This window comes from Prionailurus bengalensis, chromosome B1, assembly GCF_016509475.1.
Source record: "Prionailurus bengalensis isolate Pbe53 chromosome B1, Fcat_Pben_1.1_paternal_pri, whole genome shotgun sequence".
Taxonomy (NCBI): Eukaryota; Metazoa; Chordata; class Mammalia; order Carnivora; family Felidae; genus Prionailurus; species Prionailurus bengalensis.
The window spans coordinates 16,219,912-16,234,632 of NC_057344.1; the positions used below are offsets into that span (position 1 = coordinate 16,219,912).

Sequence of the window (14,721 nt, forward strand, 5' to 3'; positions counted from 1 at the left end):
ATCATTAAAGTTCGTGAAGAAAGGAAAGGGTGTTGATTTTGATAATATGGCCACAGAAATCCTCTCCAGGGAAGTAACATGAGGGAAAGGCAAAAGAGGAGATGACTCAATTACTCTGTTTGAGACAATGGGATAAATCCATTTTTGGCATCAGAGAAAGAGAGGGTAGACGGGAAAGACACAGGAGGGGGAAAGGATGGGGAGAAAATACTCAGCAAGTTCGTAAAGAATCACGTGAGGTAGTGCAGCCACAGAATTTCTTCCAATTTCCAGTTAATTTTGACAGCCAACTAAGTGTAATATCTCGTTGTAATGAATATAGATAAATATAGATAAATAAATATAGATAAAATGTAGTGTAAGAGGCACTACATGTGCCTTGTGTTATTTTACATGTTATTATGCACAGAGTGCATCTGAGTCTTGAGACTTTTTTGGTATTTTTTTTTTAAAGAGCACCTTGGGTTTTTAATGACTTAAAATTGATATAAAAATAAGAGTCTCTTGAAAATCTAACAGAAAATCAATTGAATAAAATAATTATAATACTTTCAATCCTATCTGAATTTGCAGGCAAAACAATTATGGAGAATCTGAATCACTCGAAACCAATTTTTTTTTTCCACCAGATATTTAAACGTTGGAGTGTATCATTGAAATAATAAGAATAGTAATCCTACTACTTAAAGTAAATAGGCTTTATCTTACTATGATTAATCTTGTTTAAAATATTTTGTAGAACGAATTTTAATACTATTCCCCCAAAACTGCTTTATTAATTGAGGATGAGAAAAGATTCATAAGATCAGTATGTCAATTTACATTTTTGATTTTATTTAGTACATATCATAGGATATGATGGTCACAGAGATTAGGTGGTAACTGCCTTGAAGAGTATGGTTAAATGGACTCATGATTGGTGTTAAGATTGCTGTTCTCTAGGTTTCTCTAGTTATGACTTAGAAGTGCCCGGCTGCCTCCATATACAGCACAGTTAATGGGTGGTCATGCCAAGCCTACATCAGTTAGTATGCTGAAATGTGCAAAGACATGACTGAGGAAGCTGGATCCAGGGTACTGAAGGAGGTTTCGGAACATTGCTCATGTCTCTCCCTCCCTCTGAATGCCATTCCTTCCTTACCTTATATGCTGTGCTTCTCTTCTAAGCATCAGCGGAATCTCCCCTGACCCCACATTTGTGCCTCGCACACGTATTGTCTCAATCCAGGACTCACAACTGCACTCATAGTTATTCTCAAACTATGCGTTCCTTTTCATACTTATCTTTGCTTCTCCAGCATCTCAGACTGTTCCTTCCTCGTTAAGATTTGTGGTAGGAAAGAGTGAGTGAATAATGCAGTGAATCCAACTAAATAAACCAGGGTCGGATAAATTACAAGAGTAAGCACATACCTAGGGGACTGTAGAGTAGGTGCTCAGAGTGCAAAAAATAGGAAGGGAGTTTTTAAGCTGCTTTCGTGTCCTTCAAGGCAGTTCCAAGGATGACGACCACCCCTCTGAATGGCACCAGTGCGCAAAGAAACTCCACTGTCTCAAATAGTAGGACTTGTGTGTATTTTAAGCAACAGGTTTGTAGGTGAACTAGATGTGGACTCCAAGGGATCGAGAGATGACGACTAAACATCTAGGAAGAGGGAGGAATTTGGCTGTATGGATCTCAGAATGAGGTTCTGGTGTGAAGACAATTTGGAAGTCTTTTAAAAGTCTAGGTGATGTCAGCCATGGACTGAATGAGCTTAGTCAGGGGGAGAGAGCAGAAGAGGGCAGCAAGGGCCTAGGTTCTGACACACTTCAACATCTAGAAGAGAAGCCGCTAGCAAAGGTGACAGAGGATTGGCTACAAAGAGGCAAACAGGGAAAATTGTATTGCCAACACCTAGAGGATGGTGGAAAGAGGTATGTACAGTATGAGTGAGAATCAGACAAAATAAAGATGTTTCAAAGAGGGTTCAGGTTGGATTGAGAACAATGTAGTCATGGATTCCACGTTACTACACTTTTTAAATTTTTATTTTTTTAAAGAGAGGGAGTATGCAAGCAGGGTAGAGGGGCAGGAGGAGAAAGGGAGAGAATCCTAAGCAGGTTCCACACTGAGCATAGAGCCCAACGTGAGACTCAATCCCACAACCCTGAGATCATGACCTGAACCGAAATCAAAGACTTGGACCCTCAACCATCTGAGCCACCCCATATTACTACACTTTTAACAGGTTACACTGTAAACGGGTTAAAATAAAATATCTTGCATTTAATGCAAATATTTGTTTCATCATTCACTTATTTCATCATATGCTATGATTCTAAAAGAGTAAAAATTAAGTATTTCAGGAATTATAGTTTCCATCATTAATTTTATACAAGATAAAATCAGGAAAGAAAACACTCATCAAATGCTTACTACATGTGCCTTGTGTTATTTTACATGTTATTCAATTTCATTAACAACTACGTGACTTAGGTTGATGGTTTTTATTTTGCATGTTGGCTCCAGTGGATTGAACTGGTAATGTAACCTTAAAGCTTTGTATTGATAAAAGTTCGGAAGCTACGTCTGGATTCAGCTAGAAGGGGGGCCATGATCAATTTTCAAGGTTGGCCATGGCCAAGGGAGGAGGAGGAAATGACAGATGTATCTCTAACTTATGTTTATTTATTTTCATTTTACAAACGAAACTAAAGCCCAGAATCCCATAAGGAATAGAGAAAATTGTCATACTGATCTCCAAACCTCATAGCTTAGTTTATTCTTTCTTTTATCTGCAAACATTTACAAATAAATGAGGCCTACAAATATTATTGATATACATTAATTTCGCCATTATTAAAATGATAATGTAGATTATATTTATTGACAAAGACAAGGACATTCAAAATACATTGTTAGGTGAAAAAAGATATTAAAAACCATTATGTATAGTGTAGGCCTACATTGAAAAAGTGTGTGCGATGTGCCCACACATACAAACAAATATATGTATATATATATATATAATTTTTTGCATGGGGCAATACATGGAAGAATATACTTTAAAATAATAACAGTGTTGGGGCGCCTGAGTGGCTCAGTCGGTTAAGTGTCCGACTTTGGCTCAGGTCACGATCTCACGGTTCATGAGTTCGAGCGAGTTCAAGCTCCACGTCGGGCTCTGGGCTGACAGCTCGGAGCCTGGAGCCCGCTTCAGATTCTGTGTCTCCCTCTGTCTGTCCCTCTGCCGCTTGCACTCTGTCTCTTGCATCGTCTCAAAAATAAACATCAAAAAAATTTTTTTAAAATAATAACTGTTCATATTTGATAGTAGAATTTGGTGATCCTATTTTTACTTATTTTTTAACTTTTCTCCATGTTCATGTAGTTTTGGAATAACTTTTAAACATAAAGGAAAACATTTTAAAACAAAAGTGTCATTGACAGTCAATGGTAGCAAGGAGGGGGCAAAAAGAAATACTGTCTTTCACATATATGTAAAAATGACTACTGCTATCCTTTAAATGCTAAAAGGATAGATATTATTGAAATAAAAGTACAGAAATATATTAAAATATAAATCACCTTAATCATCTCAAAAACCCATTAACAATGAAATCTTAAACATTGTGAATGAAACAGTAACTTACAGCGTCTGTAGGTGTCCCCAGCCCATCATAATACATTACTCCTAGCTGGTAAGTTGCTTGATGGTCTTTTTCCTTGATTTCTTCAAACTGTTCTAATGCTTCTTCATACCATCCCTACGAGCTCCGAGGAAATATTGAATTATTTTTATTATTACCTTAAAGTCATCACAAATATTTAATTCCCACCTAATCTAGCTAGGAGCACCAAATATAGCAAAAGACAGCAACACACTTATGGAATTTGGAAGTAAGGCATCAACAGCAATCAGCACACCATAAAACCAATTAAATAGGCCTAAATATGACAACAGAGGGAAGTGACTAGGAAAAATCTGGGTGAGACTCTTTTGTTTTTATTCTTACATTTGGATATTGCCAAACCTCTCTCAAAATGATAGCCTAACCCTCTGCTCAATCCATGCTGCCATATGACCTGCCACTCCTAGTCTGAGACACTGCAGAGCTGGGGCCAGGGCATCAGAGAAGATGTGCACATCAGAATATCCACCATTATTAAATATCCACTATTATTATAACTCATGGCTGCCAATGTTGCAGTTCTCCAGCTAGGGAGAAGACATGGAAAAACAAATGTGATTCTCTAAAATCTTTTCTCCTATACTTCCTACAGAAACCTACATGTTGGGGCACCTGGGTGGCTCAGTGGATCAAGTGTCCTCTCTTGGTTTCGGCTCAGGTCATGATCTCACAGTTTCATGGGTATGAGCCCTGCATTGGGCTCTGTGCTGGCAACGTAGAGTCTCCTTGGGATTCTCTCTCTCTTCCCACCTCTCTCTCTCTGCCCCTCCCCCTGCTCATGCTGTCTCTGTCTCTCTCAAAAATAAATAAAAAATAATAATAAAAGAATTCATGTTTTAAGGCTCCTCAGCAGTTACAATCTGATAACAACTATGCTAAGGTGTAGGGCACTAATATGGGGCTAATGTCTTAATCCATCAGGGAAAATGTCCTATACTAAAGAATGAATCATTTGTAATCGTGGAAAGAAAGTCTGCTACTGAACTGGAAAGTTATTACTCAGGAAGAGCAGACCAGAGAAAAACAACTTCTGGAAGACACAAAAACAACTGAATTCCTTTTTCTCATAAACTCGAATTAATCAACAATTTCATAAAATTAATAAAAACGTCACCAAAATACTAGCAAATACTAATTTTAAAGAACACATAATGAGTTAGAGACCTAGCTGTTAAGACTCATTGTCCCTTCTGGCTAATGTTTGGCCTAGATGTGAGAGAGCTGGAAAAGTCAGAATACTCTATATGAAGGAAGAGAAGGGAGGAAAATAGAAGTTTATTTTGAGAGAGAGCTTGTGCACATTTATAAGTTTATTTTGAGAGGGAGCTTGTGCGCATGAGCACTCACAGGGGGAGGGGCAGAAAGAGAGAATCCCAATCAGGCCCCACTCTGTCAGCACAGAGCCCTATGCAGGGCTTGATCGCCATGAACTGTGAGATCATGACCTGAGCCAAAATCAAGAGTTGCTCACTTAACTGACTAAGCCATCCCAGGTGCCCCTAAAAATTATATTTTTAATTTATAGTGTGAGAATGGATTTCATACCAAAATGACTCCTACAAATGACTTTCATTAGAATGACTTTTGTGAAGGAAGGCCAGATATCTCCTTAATATATTATACTTAAAGGCACAACCATAATCTAAGGAATTTAACAGAATTCCCTTTGTATAACAACGTAAGGAACTCTACAGGAAATTTTGCTCTGAGGATCCAACAACAGCATTATATGAAATGAAAACAAACAGGAAATGATACCTCTTCAAAATACAGTTGACCTCGTAGGAAATATGCCATAGCATCCCCCCGTCTTATTCTTTCCTTCAAGAGCTGCAATGCCTTATCCACCAAATTAGCATGGCCGTAATGATCTGATTTTAAAAAGGTGAAGAATTCCATCTTTAGCCTTACGATACGAATTTTCTCTCTTGAACACATGAATTATAAAGAGCTCATCTGGCACTTGTTTCTACTAGTTTCCTTCTTAGTTCTCATTTGTGAAACTGGCCTCCTTAGTTCAAGGAAGAAGCATGATCATGGTACCTTACACCGTGCCTTGTATAATCCTGAAATATTTATTGGTTGGTTTCCAAATTAACCCTGTTTACTACTAGGCAGGTGCTCTAGCAATGCAGTGTGTGTGCACAGTTCTTCAGGCAAAGCTACTCTGTGGATGAGTGAAATTCTTAATTTGAGCCTTCATCAGAACTACTCTAACCAAATGAGCTAGTAACCACCCCCAATTTAATATTATTAAGTCTACAGAAACCAGTGGTAGTTTTAAATGCCATTTCAAAGTAAAGTGTGGCATTGCCACTTCTTTAATAGAAGCGACATCTGGCTTCTCTTTTCCAGAAGGCTGTCCTAAAGTCCTGAGAGTAAAACCAGGTTTGGGATCTGATTATGAGACTTGTCCACTCACGATTTGCTACCACATCAGTAATTCCTCAGATTCTTACAGGAAAGCTAAAAAGGACCATAAAGTTAACTGCTTCCTTGACAGCAAGTTAAGACTCCTATTTCTTGTCTTTTTTGCTCTGGTGTACTGAATTGCCTTTTAGTGAGAATATTATAAGAATTTGTACCAGTTTTTTCCTTCCTCCACTGGAAGAATTTTGAGTTCTTAGCACCATACTGGGAGAGAGCGGTATAAAAGGGGTTCTTGGGCAACTTTTCACTGCTCAACTTCATCCTGTTTTGACAATGTGTATTCTGCAAAAAAAGAATGAAAAACGGGATGGTAGAAATCTCTTCCTCCAGAAAAATGCAACAATGCTCCATTCTCGCTTGGCACTCATTAAAAAACAACCTGCCTGCACTTGCCTAGCGATAGAGGACCAAACGACCAGCTGGGAATGTATTCTTTCTGAGGAACCCAGGGCTGTCCATAGCTATGAGAGGCACAGTTATCCTGGATGCCTGTGTCCACAGCGTGGGGCTAACGAGCGCTGTTTGTAAGTCCTGTCTGGCTCTGAGTTCACGTGCTGCTGTGTGGGTCAGGTCACTACCACACCTGCCACCAGTAGGAATTGGTGACACCTCCCATAGATACAGTTCTCGTGCGCTGGTACTTTGCCTTCTAACTGCAGCTCATGACACTTACTCATCTCGAATTAAAGCACCTGTCCTTTTTACCTGGGAATACACTTTATTTTAGCTGTGTTGTTCAGTTTTATCTTCCCGTCTGTACTGGACTGCCATGTTTTAAGATGGATCACAGTTGGATGGAAAATCGCAGCCTTCATATAAAATGTAGAGGCCACGTCATTTGGGATGAAGGAGTCCAGGTTGGCCTAGGCTGAGGGTAGTGAGACAGCAAACTCTGTTGTTGCTATGCTTTTTTGTTTACTCCTTGGCGTTCTGTTACAGCTGACTTTTCACCAATCAGGAACAAGCTTCCAGGAAAGGTTCCCGATTGGTGGTGAAGAGAAGAATTCAGGAGACCTTTAGTGTGATTGGAAAGCTACATTTATACTATTATGTGAAACTATTTTGGAAAATAAATTGCTTCATTTATGAGAATGAAGTGCAGAAAAGGGGCATAATTCAGCATAGTAGGAAGAAAAAAAATCACAGCAGTATCTTTGTTATTTTGGAAGAGGCATTGAATCATTTGAAAAGTCAACTTCCTCATCTGTGGTTTGGACTATAAGCAGTTTCAACTAGAGGAGTTCCAAGTGCCTGTTGCTAGATATATAAAATTTTTTGATTATCTGATTCCAAAAATCTTATGTTGACATTAGTGAATATGAAAGTTTCCAATGAGCTTTGGGGTGAAACAATAATAGGTAGAGTAATAGAAGAAAGCCAATCCAAATAGGATGATGTAGATAGCATTATCAATTTACAGAAAAACTGGTTAGAGAAGTTTTTATTTTACTGAAGTCATTAAACCTGTGTGCTACTGTATCCAAAAAGGCTAAGAAAAAACTTGGCATGTTCAGGAAGGCCACTGGACGGAAATGAAGGAAACAATACCTTACCTTCTTTGAACTCACGATGCTCTCTGTGGCTCCAGTACTGCACAAGGTTTTTGTTGCTGTGGCTTGAAAGAAGAGTCAGAGAGGGTCTAGAAAACATAAGCAAAGACTGAACTCTTCAACGCCAGCTATTGTTCTTTGTTCTGAGTGCGTTACAGGCACCAACTCCTACAAAACTTTATGACCTAGGAGCTATTATGAGGCCCATTTAACACAAGAGGACACTGAGGAGGGTAAGTGACTTGCCAAAGGTCACAGGGCTAGGAGGTGGGACAATTGGGACACCCCAGGACCTCTGTGCCTCATCATTACTCTATACTGTTCTCCAAAAACTGGGACTAACATGATTTTTTTTAATGGCAGGACTCCTGTAAGAGGATACCCCCCCAAATTGAGTACTTTTTAGTTTTAGAAAATGTGATATGAGAAGATTTTCAAAAGGAAAGTATGAGTTTATTTCTGTCAAATCTTGGGATTAGATACAAAATCATTTGAAACTTGACAACTGTTTGCATGACATGCTGTGAATTTAGAAAATTCTCTAATTAATCGGTGATCTGAAAGAAGTCCACAGTTTTAAAGGGAAGGGCTGGTGTAGCGGATGCTGACGGTGCCCTTCCCAGATTCTCTTTACTGGCACCCCGTCTCTAGCAGCTGTGAGTGTTAATTGGAAATAATTCCCAGCTGTTCCTTCTTTCTTTGTCCCCCTGCCAATCATGAGTCCCCTCACTCCTGGACACTTTGCTCCTTCTTTCTTGGAGACAGACCACTGGCCTGAGCACTTGGAAGGCCAGCTCCTGTTGAGACACAGGCTGCCATGAGTCTTGAGCATTCTGGCACATCCTTGCTGGGTACGTCAAGAGCACGACTGTAAAAGCCATGACTGCTTTTTACATGGGCCATTTCTCAGGGTTGTTTGCAGAGAGTAACCTTGAGAGCTAAGGCGGTATCTCCCCACAGACAAAAAACAGGCTTACTTTTATAAAAAGTACTGAATCCCTCCTCTCTCCTCCCTCCTCCAATGCTTGGTTCTCCTCTCTTACAAGGCAGCCTACTGAATTACAGGCATCCATCTTGGGTCCTTTGTATCACCTCTGTGGGATTAGGGGTCATGGGGAACCCACCTCAGCATCGTGCTGACACTCTGGCTCTTGCTTTTGCCAGGAGTGATAAAGTCATTTATCTCTGACCCGGGAGTCTTGTGTGTTCTGCCAACATCCATGAAACAGGCTAGCTTGTTAGTTGTAAGTAGGGTATAAACCTCAGGCCCTGCACAGTTCTTGGTACCCCTTCGCCTCAAGGTGAGATGAACTCAGAAGTGTGATATGTTCTCTCTGAGATCAGAATGAAGCTAGTTGCCATCCGAGCCCACATTCCTACTTAGCATTTCCTCCTTGCCAGATTGTAGTGCTTTCACTTCCTCCTCCTGAGAGCACCCCTCAGCCCATCACTTGAATAAAAATCCCCAGCTCAGACTATGCTTCTAGGGAACCTGACCTCATACGACAGAGGAGTATGGAGGAAGAGGTATTTTATTCCTTTCTAAAATTGTCATAATAAAGGAAAACTTCCCTTCCAATGAAACGTTAGACACACTATACTGTGCCTAGTATGTATGGTGTAGTATGTGAATTTTTGGATAAAATAATATATCATTGGTAAGAGGACTAAAATTAGCCTAATGATGAATAACTAATTATTCTGGATGCTGGGTGACAGGAAGGAAAGAAAGATTTGAGAGCAGGGTAGGTCTAGAGAGACTGGAGAGGTAAGTTCCAGCTACTTCTGTAACAGCAGAGTCATGCCAAATAGAACTGCAGGACAGAGCTGTCTCCTGAGGACTAGATGAAGTGAAATGACTATTTCTTTAAGATCCAGGCAGGTCGGGGCTCCTCTGTGGTTATGCCTTAGCAGGGATTCGAATCAGAATGGAAATAAAAAGAAATGATAAGCTTGAAAAATCAGGGAAAAGAGACAAGAACAGTCTTAGAACAGACTAGATTGCAGTAACTAAAAAGAGGTACTACAAGTGAGAAATCATTAAGTAGGGCTTAATTATAATGCCAAAAGACTTCTATTTAATTTTTTTAAAAATTAAAAAAGAAAAACTGAAAATTTGGAGATAAAAGAACTAGTGGATAGATGTGTAAAGAATGAAAAACAGTACAATTAACATCCATTGGCTGCCATTTAATCTTTAAAAGGTACATTACTTGCAAGGCTCCTGTATGTTCCTCCTCTTTAGACTCCTCCTTCTTCCCTGCTTCCCCCCACCCTACTCAAACACCCCCCCCCCCCATTCTCCCCATAAGCTCCTTTTCCGTGTTTCTTGACCATTCGTATTTCTCTTCTGTTAAGTATCTGCCTTTGTGCTGTTTGTCTTAATGATTTGTAGTTCTTCATACCTCAGGCGTGTCTCTTATAAATAGGATACATTTAGATTTGTTGATTCTTTTTTATACCCAGGCTGGTACTCTTTGATTATTACTGGTACGTTTAGTTCTTTTACAATTATTTTAATCACTATTGAGTTGGAATTATTTTGTACTTTTCAGTTCATCTGCCTTATTCATGCTTCATTTTCTCTTTTGTTGCCTTCTGTTCGATTTATTGAATTGACTAGGTATTTATTTTGCTTTGGAAATGTTGAACTTCCTGAGCCTTGGGTTGGGGTCTTTCAATACTTCTAAAAAATTCTCAGATATAATGCATTTGTGTTAGTTTCAGTTTCCTAGAGCTGCCGTAACAAATTACCACAAACTTTGTGGCTTAAAACAGCAAACATTAATTCTTTCATAGTTCTGAAGGCTGGAAGTCAAAAATCGATGTGCTCTCAGGGCCATGGTCTCTCTGGTTCTAGGGAAGAAACCATCCCAGATTTCCTTCCTAGCTGCTGGTGGTTGCTGGCAATCTAACTGCTCCAACAAGGTCCAAACAGTCCATTTGGATTTTGGCAAAATCACATTCCATCCTTGGAGAATCTTGGGTTCTGTTGCACCAGGTAGCCCTTAAGAAAGTACCTTTTGCTTCTGTGTTGATCATACACTCAACCCAGTATACACATCTGGGTTGGCTTGATACTTCATTCATGTAAAAATTTTTATCTTTGCAACTCCTAAATAGCAATTCTCATCAGAGTATCCCTTCCTCTTTAAAATTTTTTTTAGGTAGGGGCGCCTGGGTGGCTTGGTCGGTTAAGCTTCCGACTTCGGCTCAGGTCACGATCTCGCGGTCTGTGAGTTCGAGCCCCGTGTCGGGCTCTGTGCTGACAGCTCAGAGCCTGGAGCCCATTTCAGATTCTGTGTCTCCCTCTATCTGACCCTCCCCTGTTCATGCTCTGTCTCTCCCTGTCTCAAAAATAAATAAACGTTAAAAAAATTGTTTTTTTAATTTTTTTTAGGTAAAGATGTAAACCTTTGGGAATGTGATAAAATTGTCTAAAAATGGCTTATAAATTATTTATGGAATAGCAAAAGGTAATTTAAATGTAAAACTGCTGTCAAAATGAATTTAAGTATATTAAATAGTGTCTTTTATGGGTTATTCTTGTGTTCCTGTGTAGAAAAGAGTTCGCCTAGCTGGCATGAGGCTGCCATCTTTATTTATTTGTTTGTTTATTCTAATTTTTTTTAGTGTCTATTTATTTTGAGAGAGAGAAAGATCATGCGGGCAAGAGCAGGAGAAGGGCAGAGAGAGACGGGGGGGGGGGGGGGGGCGGGAATCCCAAGCAGGCTCCACACTATCAGTTCAGAGCCTGATGTGGGGCTCAAACTCACAAACCACAAGATCATGACCTGAGCTGAAATTGGGAGTTGGATGCATAACTGACTGAGCTACCCTGGCACCCCGAGGCTGCCTTCTTTAGAAAGGCATCCTGACAAGGTTGGTCCTTGGTTGGCATTTGGGAACTTGACACTCGAGTTGTCCCCCAGCTGACAAGACCAGTTTGCACTGTTTCTGTTGCTTATATAAACAACGTGATGATGTATGGTGAATATGTTTTCCTTCTGGAATTCTGTAATTTTAGTATTTGGAGAGGATGCCTACATGACCAGCCTCCAATAAAAACATTGGGTCCTGAGTCTCTAATGGGCTTATTGAGGCAGAAACATTGCACACACCATCTTGCATTATTCACTGCTGGAGAAAGGAACACATTGGTATGTTTCTTCTTGGAAGTGGGTGATCCATAGGCCTGTGCATGGATTTCTCCAGACTCCATCTGTTTTTTTTTTCTTTGATGATCCAGTGTATATTCTTTTCACTGTAATAAACTTGAGCCATGAGTACAACCATGTGCTAAGTCTTAGACTATGTATTTAGATACACAGCATCTTAGACTATGTTGTAAAAATGTGAGCCTACACATTTCATGGAACTCTTGGTCAAGTTTTAAAAATCTCTGTTATTTTTTGTTCTTAATTTAATTATTTTTGCTGATGTTTCTAATGAGCCTTTTTGAAACTTAATGGTTGGCTTAATCCAGTACTAAAATAATGAATAACTATCTTTAACTAAAGAACTTCAGGTCCAACACTGAAGTTCTTGTCATAATAGATAAATAGTTACTGGTGCCCATAAATAAGTGTTCTGGGCAAAAATGCAAAGGACTGTGTTTATTGTTATTGTTCCTTTCATTACTGTTGTCTCATAGTCATTAAAAAAAAAACGGTAACGTTCATATGTTAACTGGAAGCATAATCTGTACATGTATGATGGAAACTTAGAAAAGAACATTATTACTGAAATCTCAAAAGACAATATTGAATCGGGTGGTAGTCTTCTGTTTTTTCTTTATTTTTTTCCTCCTTCTAGTTAGGTCTATTTGCTTATTTAAAATAAAAACCCAGTTAGAGCTTTTTCCCTGCCCTTCCTTTTGGGTGTGGCAAATTTACATCATGCCCTGAAATGAGAGGAAAAAAAAAAGTGTGGGAAAAGATAGGATGTCTTTCATTATCAGAGAAGCACTGAGTGGGAGAGCCTGGTAGCTTTTTCATTTTTCTGCAATTTACCATGCATTCTGTGAGTATATAAGCTACTCTTGGAATGACTGATTTTTAAAAAAATTTTGGTAATTATGTGGGATTCGAATGCCTCATCTGTCCTGTTCCTGCTGTGTGAAAACCTTTTTTGGCCAGTTAGAGCTACAAGGGCCTTTCCTGAGGGGATTCACTCAACATCCAGAGGCAAATGAATATAAATATTATTCAGTGACTGTATATTTATTTTCTGGATTTATAGAAGCTTATCCATATGAAGAGTTGATGCTATTATAGATACAGATAACACTCTGGAATGATTTATTTCCAGGGGTCAGGTAATAAAATATCTGAATAAATTTTTAGTGTATAAAAATGGCTTGTCACTCTCAAAGTGTGGTCACGGTTGAGACAAGAAACAGTTATAAGGTGAAATGACAAAAATCCGTAACAACCCAAATTTAAATTGACCTGTCCTAATGACTATAAGGGTCACATCAAACAAGAAAATTGGATTAATCTTTTATAAAATAATCCTGAGCAGACCCACAAGGTTTCTTGTCCCCACCCTATGACTTAGACAATGTATAGGCAACAAATAATACCATCATCTCACACCTATTTCTCAACTCCATTGGGTAAGAGATCAGATTTCATGAAATCCTAAATATCAATATTGATCTAGGTAATTTCTGTGCTTAATGGCATTTACACAAGGAACTCTCAAAGTGTATTGGTAACTTAGTTTTAAAAAAAGACTAAGCATGAAATTTATATTATTATTTTTACCTGTATAAGATAACTGGATAATAAAAAATGATTTATTAGATGATTTGGGGAATGGTGTCAAAAGTTTGAAATTCAGTTGTTTTATTTAAAAAATGCATATTATTGGAAGTGGGTAGAAAACAGAATATTAGATATATGCTTTGAGTGTATATTCGCTTAGAATTTATTTCAACATCATCTGCTACACTGTTATTTACTTGTTCTAGTTATTTAATTAGTAAAATGAACGTTTTATCTATATTTTTCTCCTCTTAGGAAAAAAGATTAACTTGGATAGGATGTTAACAAACTGTGACAAATCTGAGTTACTGTAAAAAATGAATTTCAACTTTCTACACTAGATAAATGATATGTCAAATATATCAAGTAGCCATGGAGCTATGGCCTACAGAAAGAAATAGAATGCATTCTGTTCAGCTACTCTCTTTATATTCCTTAAATGAAAGAAATAGGTTGTGCAATAAATGCTTGTATTGCATGCATTCATTGTGGTTGGTCAGTTGAACAAGAATCAGAGTAAAATCAATAGAGTATACGAGCATACCACATACATTTTAACTTAAAACATTTAATATATATTACTTTCCAATCTTTTCATGTAGGATCAGAAGATTTTTCTTTAAATAGAAGTTGAATGTGAGAGTTTATACAGTTACCTTTCTTTCATAAACCACATGCATGTGAATTCCATTTGATGTTTCTTTCAAATGGAGCAGGAGTTTAAAAATGCCCATGAAACGGCCTGAGCATAGAGCCATTTCTCCTCAGCTTTTACAGCTGATTTATCCTCACCTACTTTGAAAGCATTTTTCTTGAGATTTGATGATTTCGAAAGCATTTAAGTTTTCTTACACATTATAGCTCTCACCTCTCATTTCACCAGTTATATAATATTTAATTATATATTATATATTTAATTATATATTATAATAATCCTTATAGGTGTGGAAAAAATTCAAAGTGATATGAGCCCAAGTAACTGAACATTTAAGACAACAGCCTGGTAAAACTCCTAGTGATCAATGGGCAGTGTGTTTTGCAGAGGAACTGAAGGAACTAGGTAGTGATTGGTTGTGAAAATTTTGTGAGATTTTTTTTCTTTGTTTGACTAAAACTAGCTTCATAAGCTTTTAGATATCTTCTGTCATTACGGTATTTGGAAAGAGGGTTACTTAAAAGTGAAACTAACTATTTGAATGAAAACTTCAATAGCTGTGGTCTACAGAAAGATGGTTTAAGTGGCCTCAAGTCTTCCTTTTTAAAATGAACTTCATATTTTTAGAATAATTTGAGATTTA

At 38.2% G+C, this 14,721-nt stretch overlaps 1 protein-coding gene across 7 annotated transcripts in view; it reads right to left on the reverse strand.

Annotated features, from left to right (window-relative positions):
* Positions 1-14,721, reverse strand: part of LOC122470720 (LRP2 binding protein) — a 40,967-nt gene that overhangs the window by 23,105 nt on the left and 3,141 nt on the right. For 2 of the 7 annotated variants that reach the window (XM_043558701.1, XM_043558724.1), the window contains exons 3-6: positions 7,654-7,744; positions 6,261-6,387; positions 5,434-5,546; positions 3,637-3,750 (exon numbers count right to left, since the gene is read on the reverse strand). In XM_043558701.1, coding sequence (XP_043414636.1) covers positions 3,637-3,750; positions 5,434-5,546; positions 6,261-6,366 — 333 coding nt within the window. In that variant the 5' untranslated portion in view covers positions 6,367-6,387; positions 7,654-7,744. Of the gene's footprint in view, positions 1-3,636; positions 3,751-4,017; positions 4,024-5,433; positions 5,547-6,260; positions 6,388-6,810; positions 7,333-7,653; positions 7,745-14,721 lie in introns of those variants that run through there. The other 5 variants (XM_043558718.1, XM_043558709.1, XM_043558744.1 and 2 more) reach the window with 5 other exon arrangements.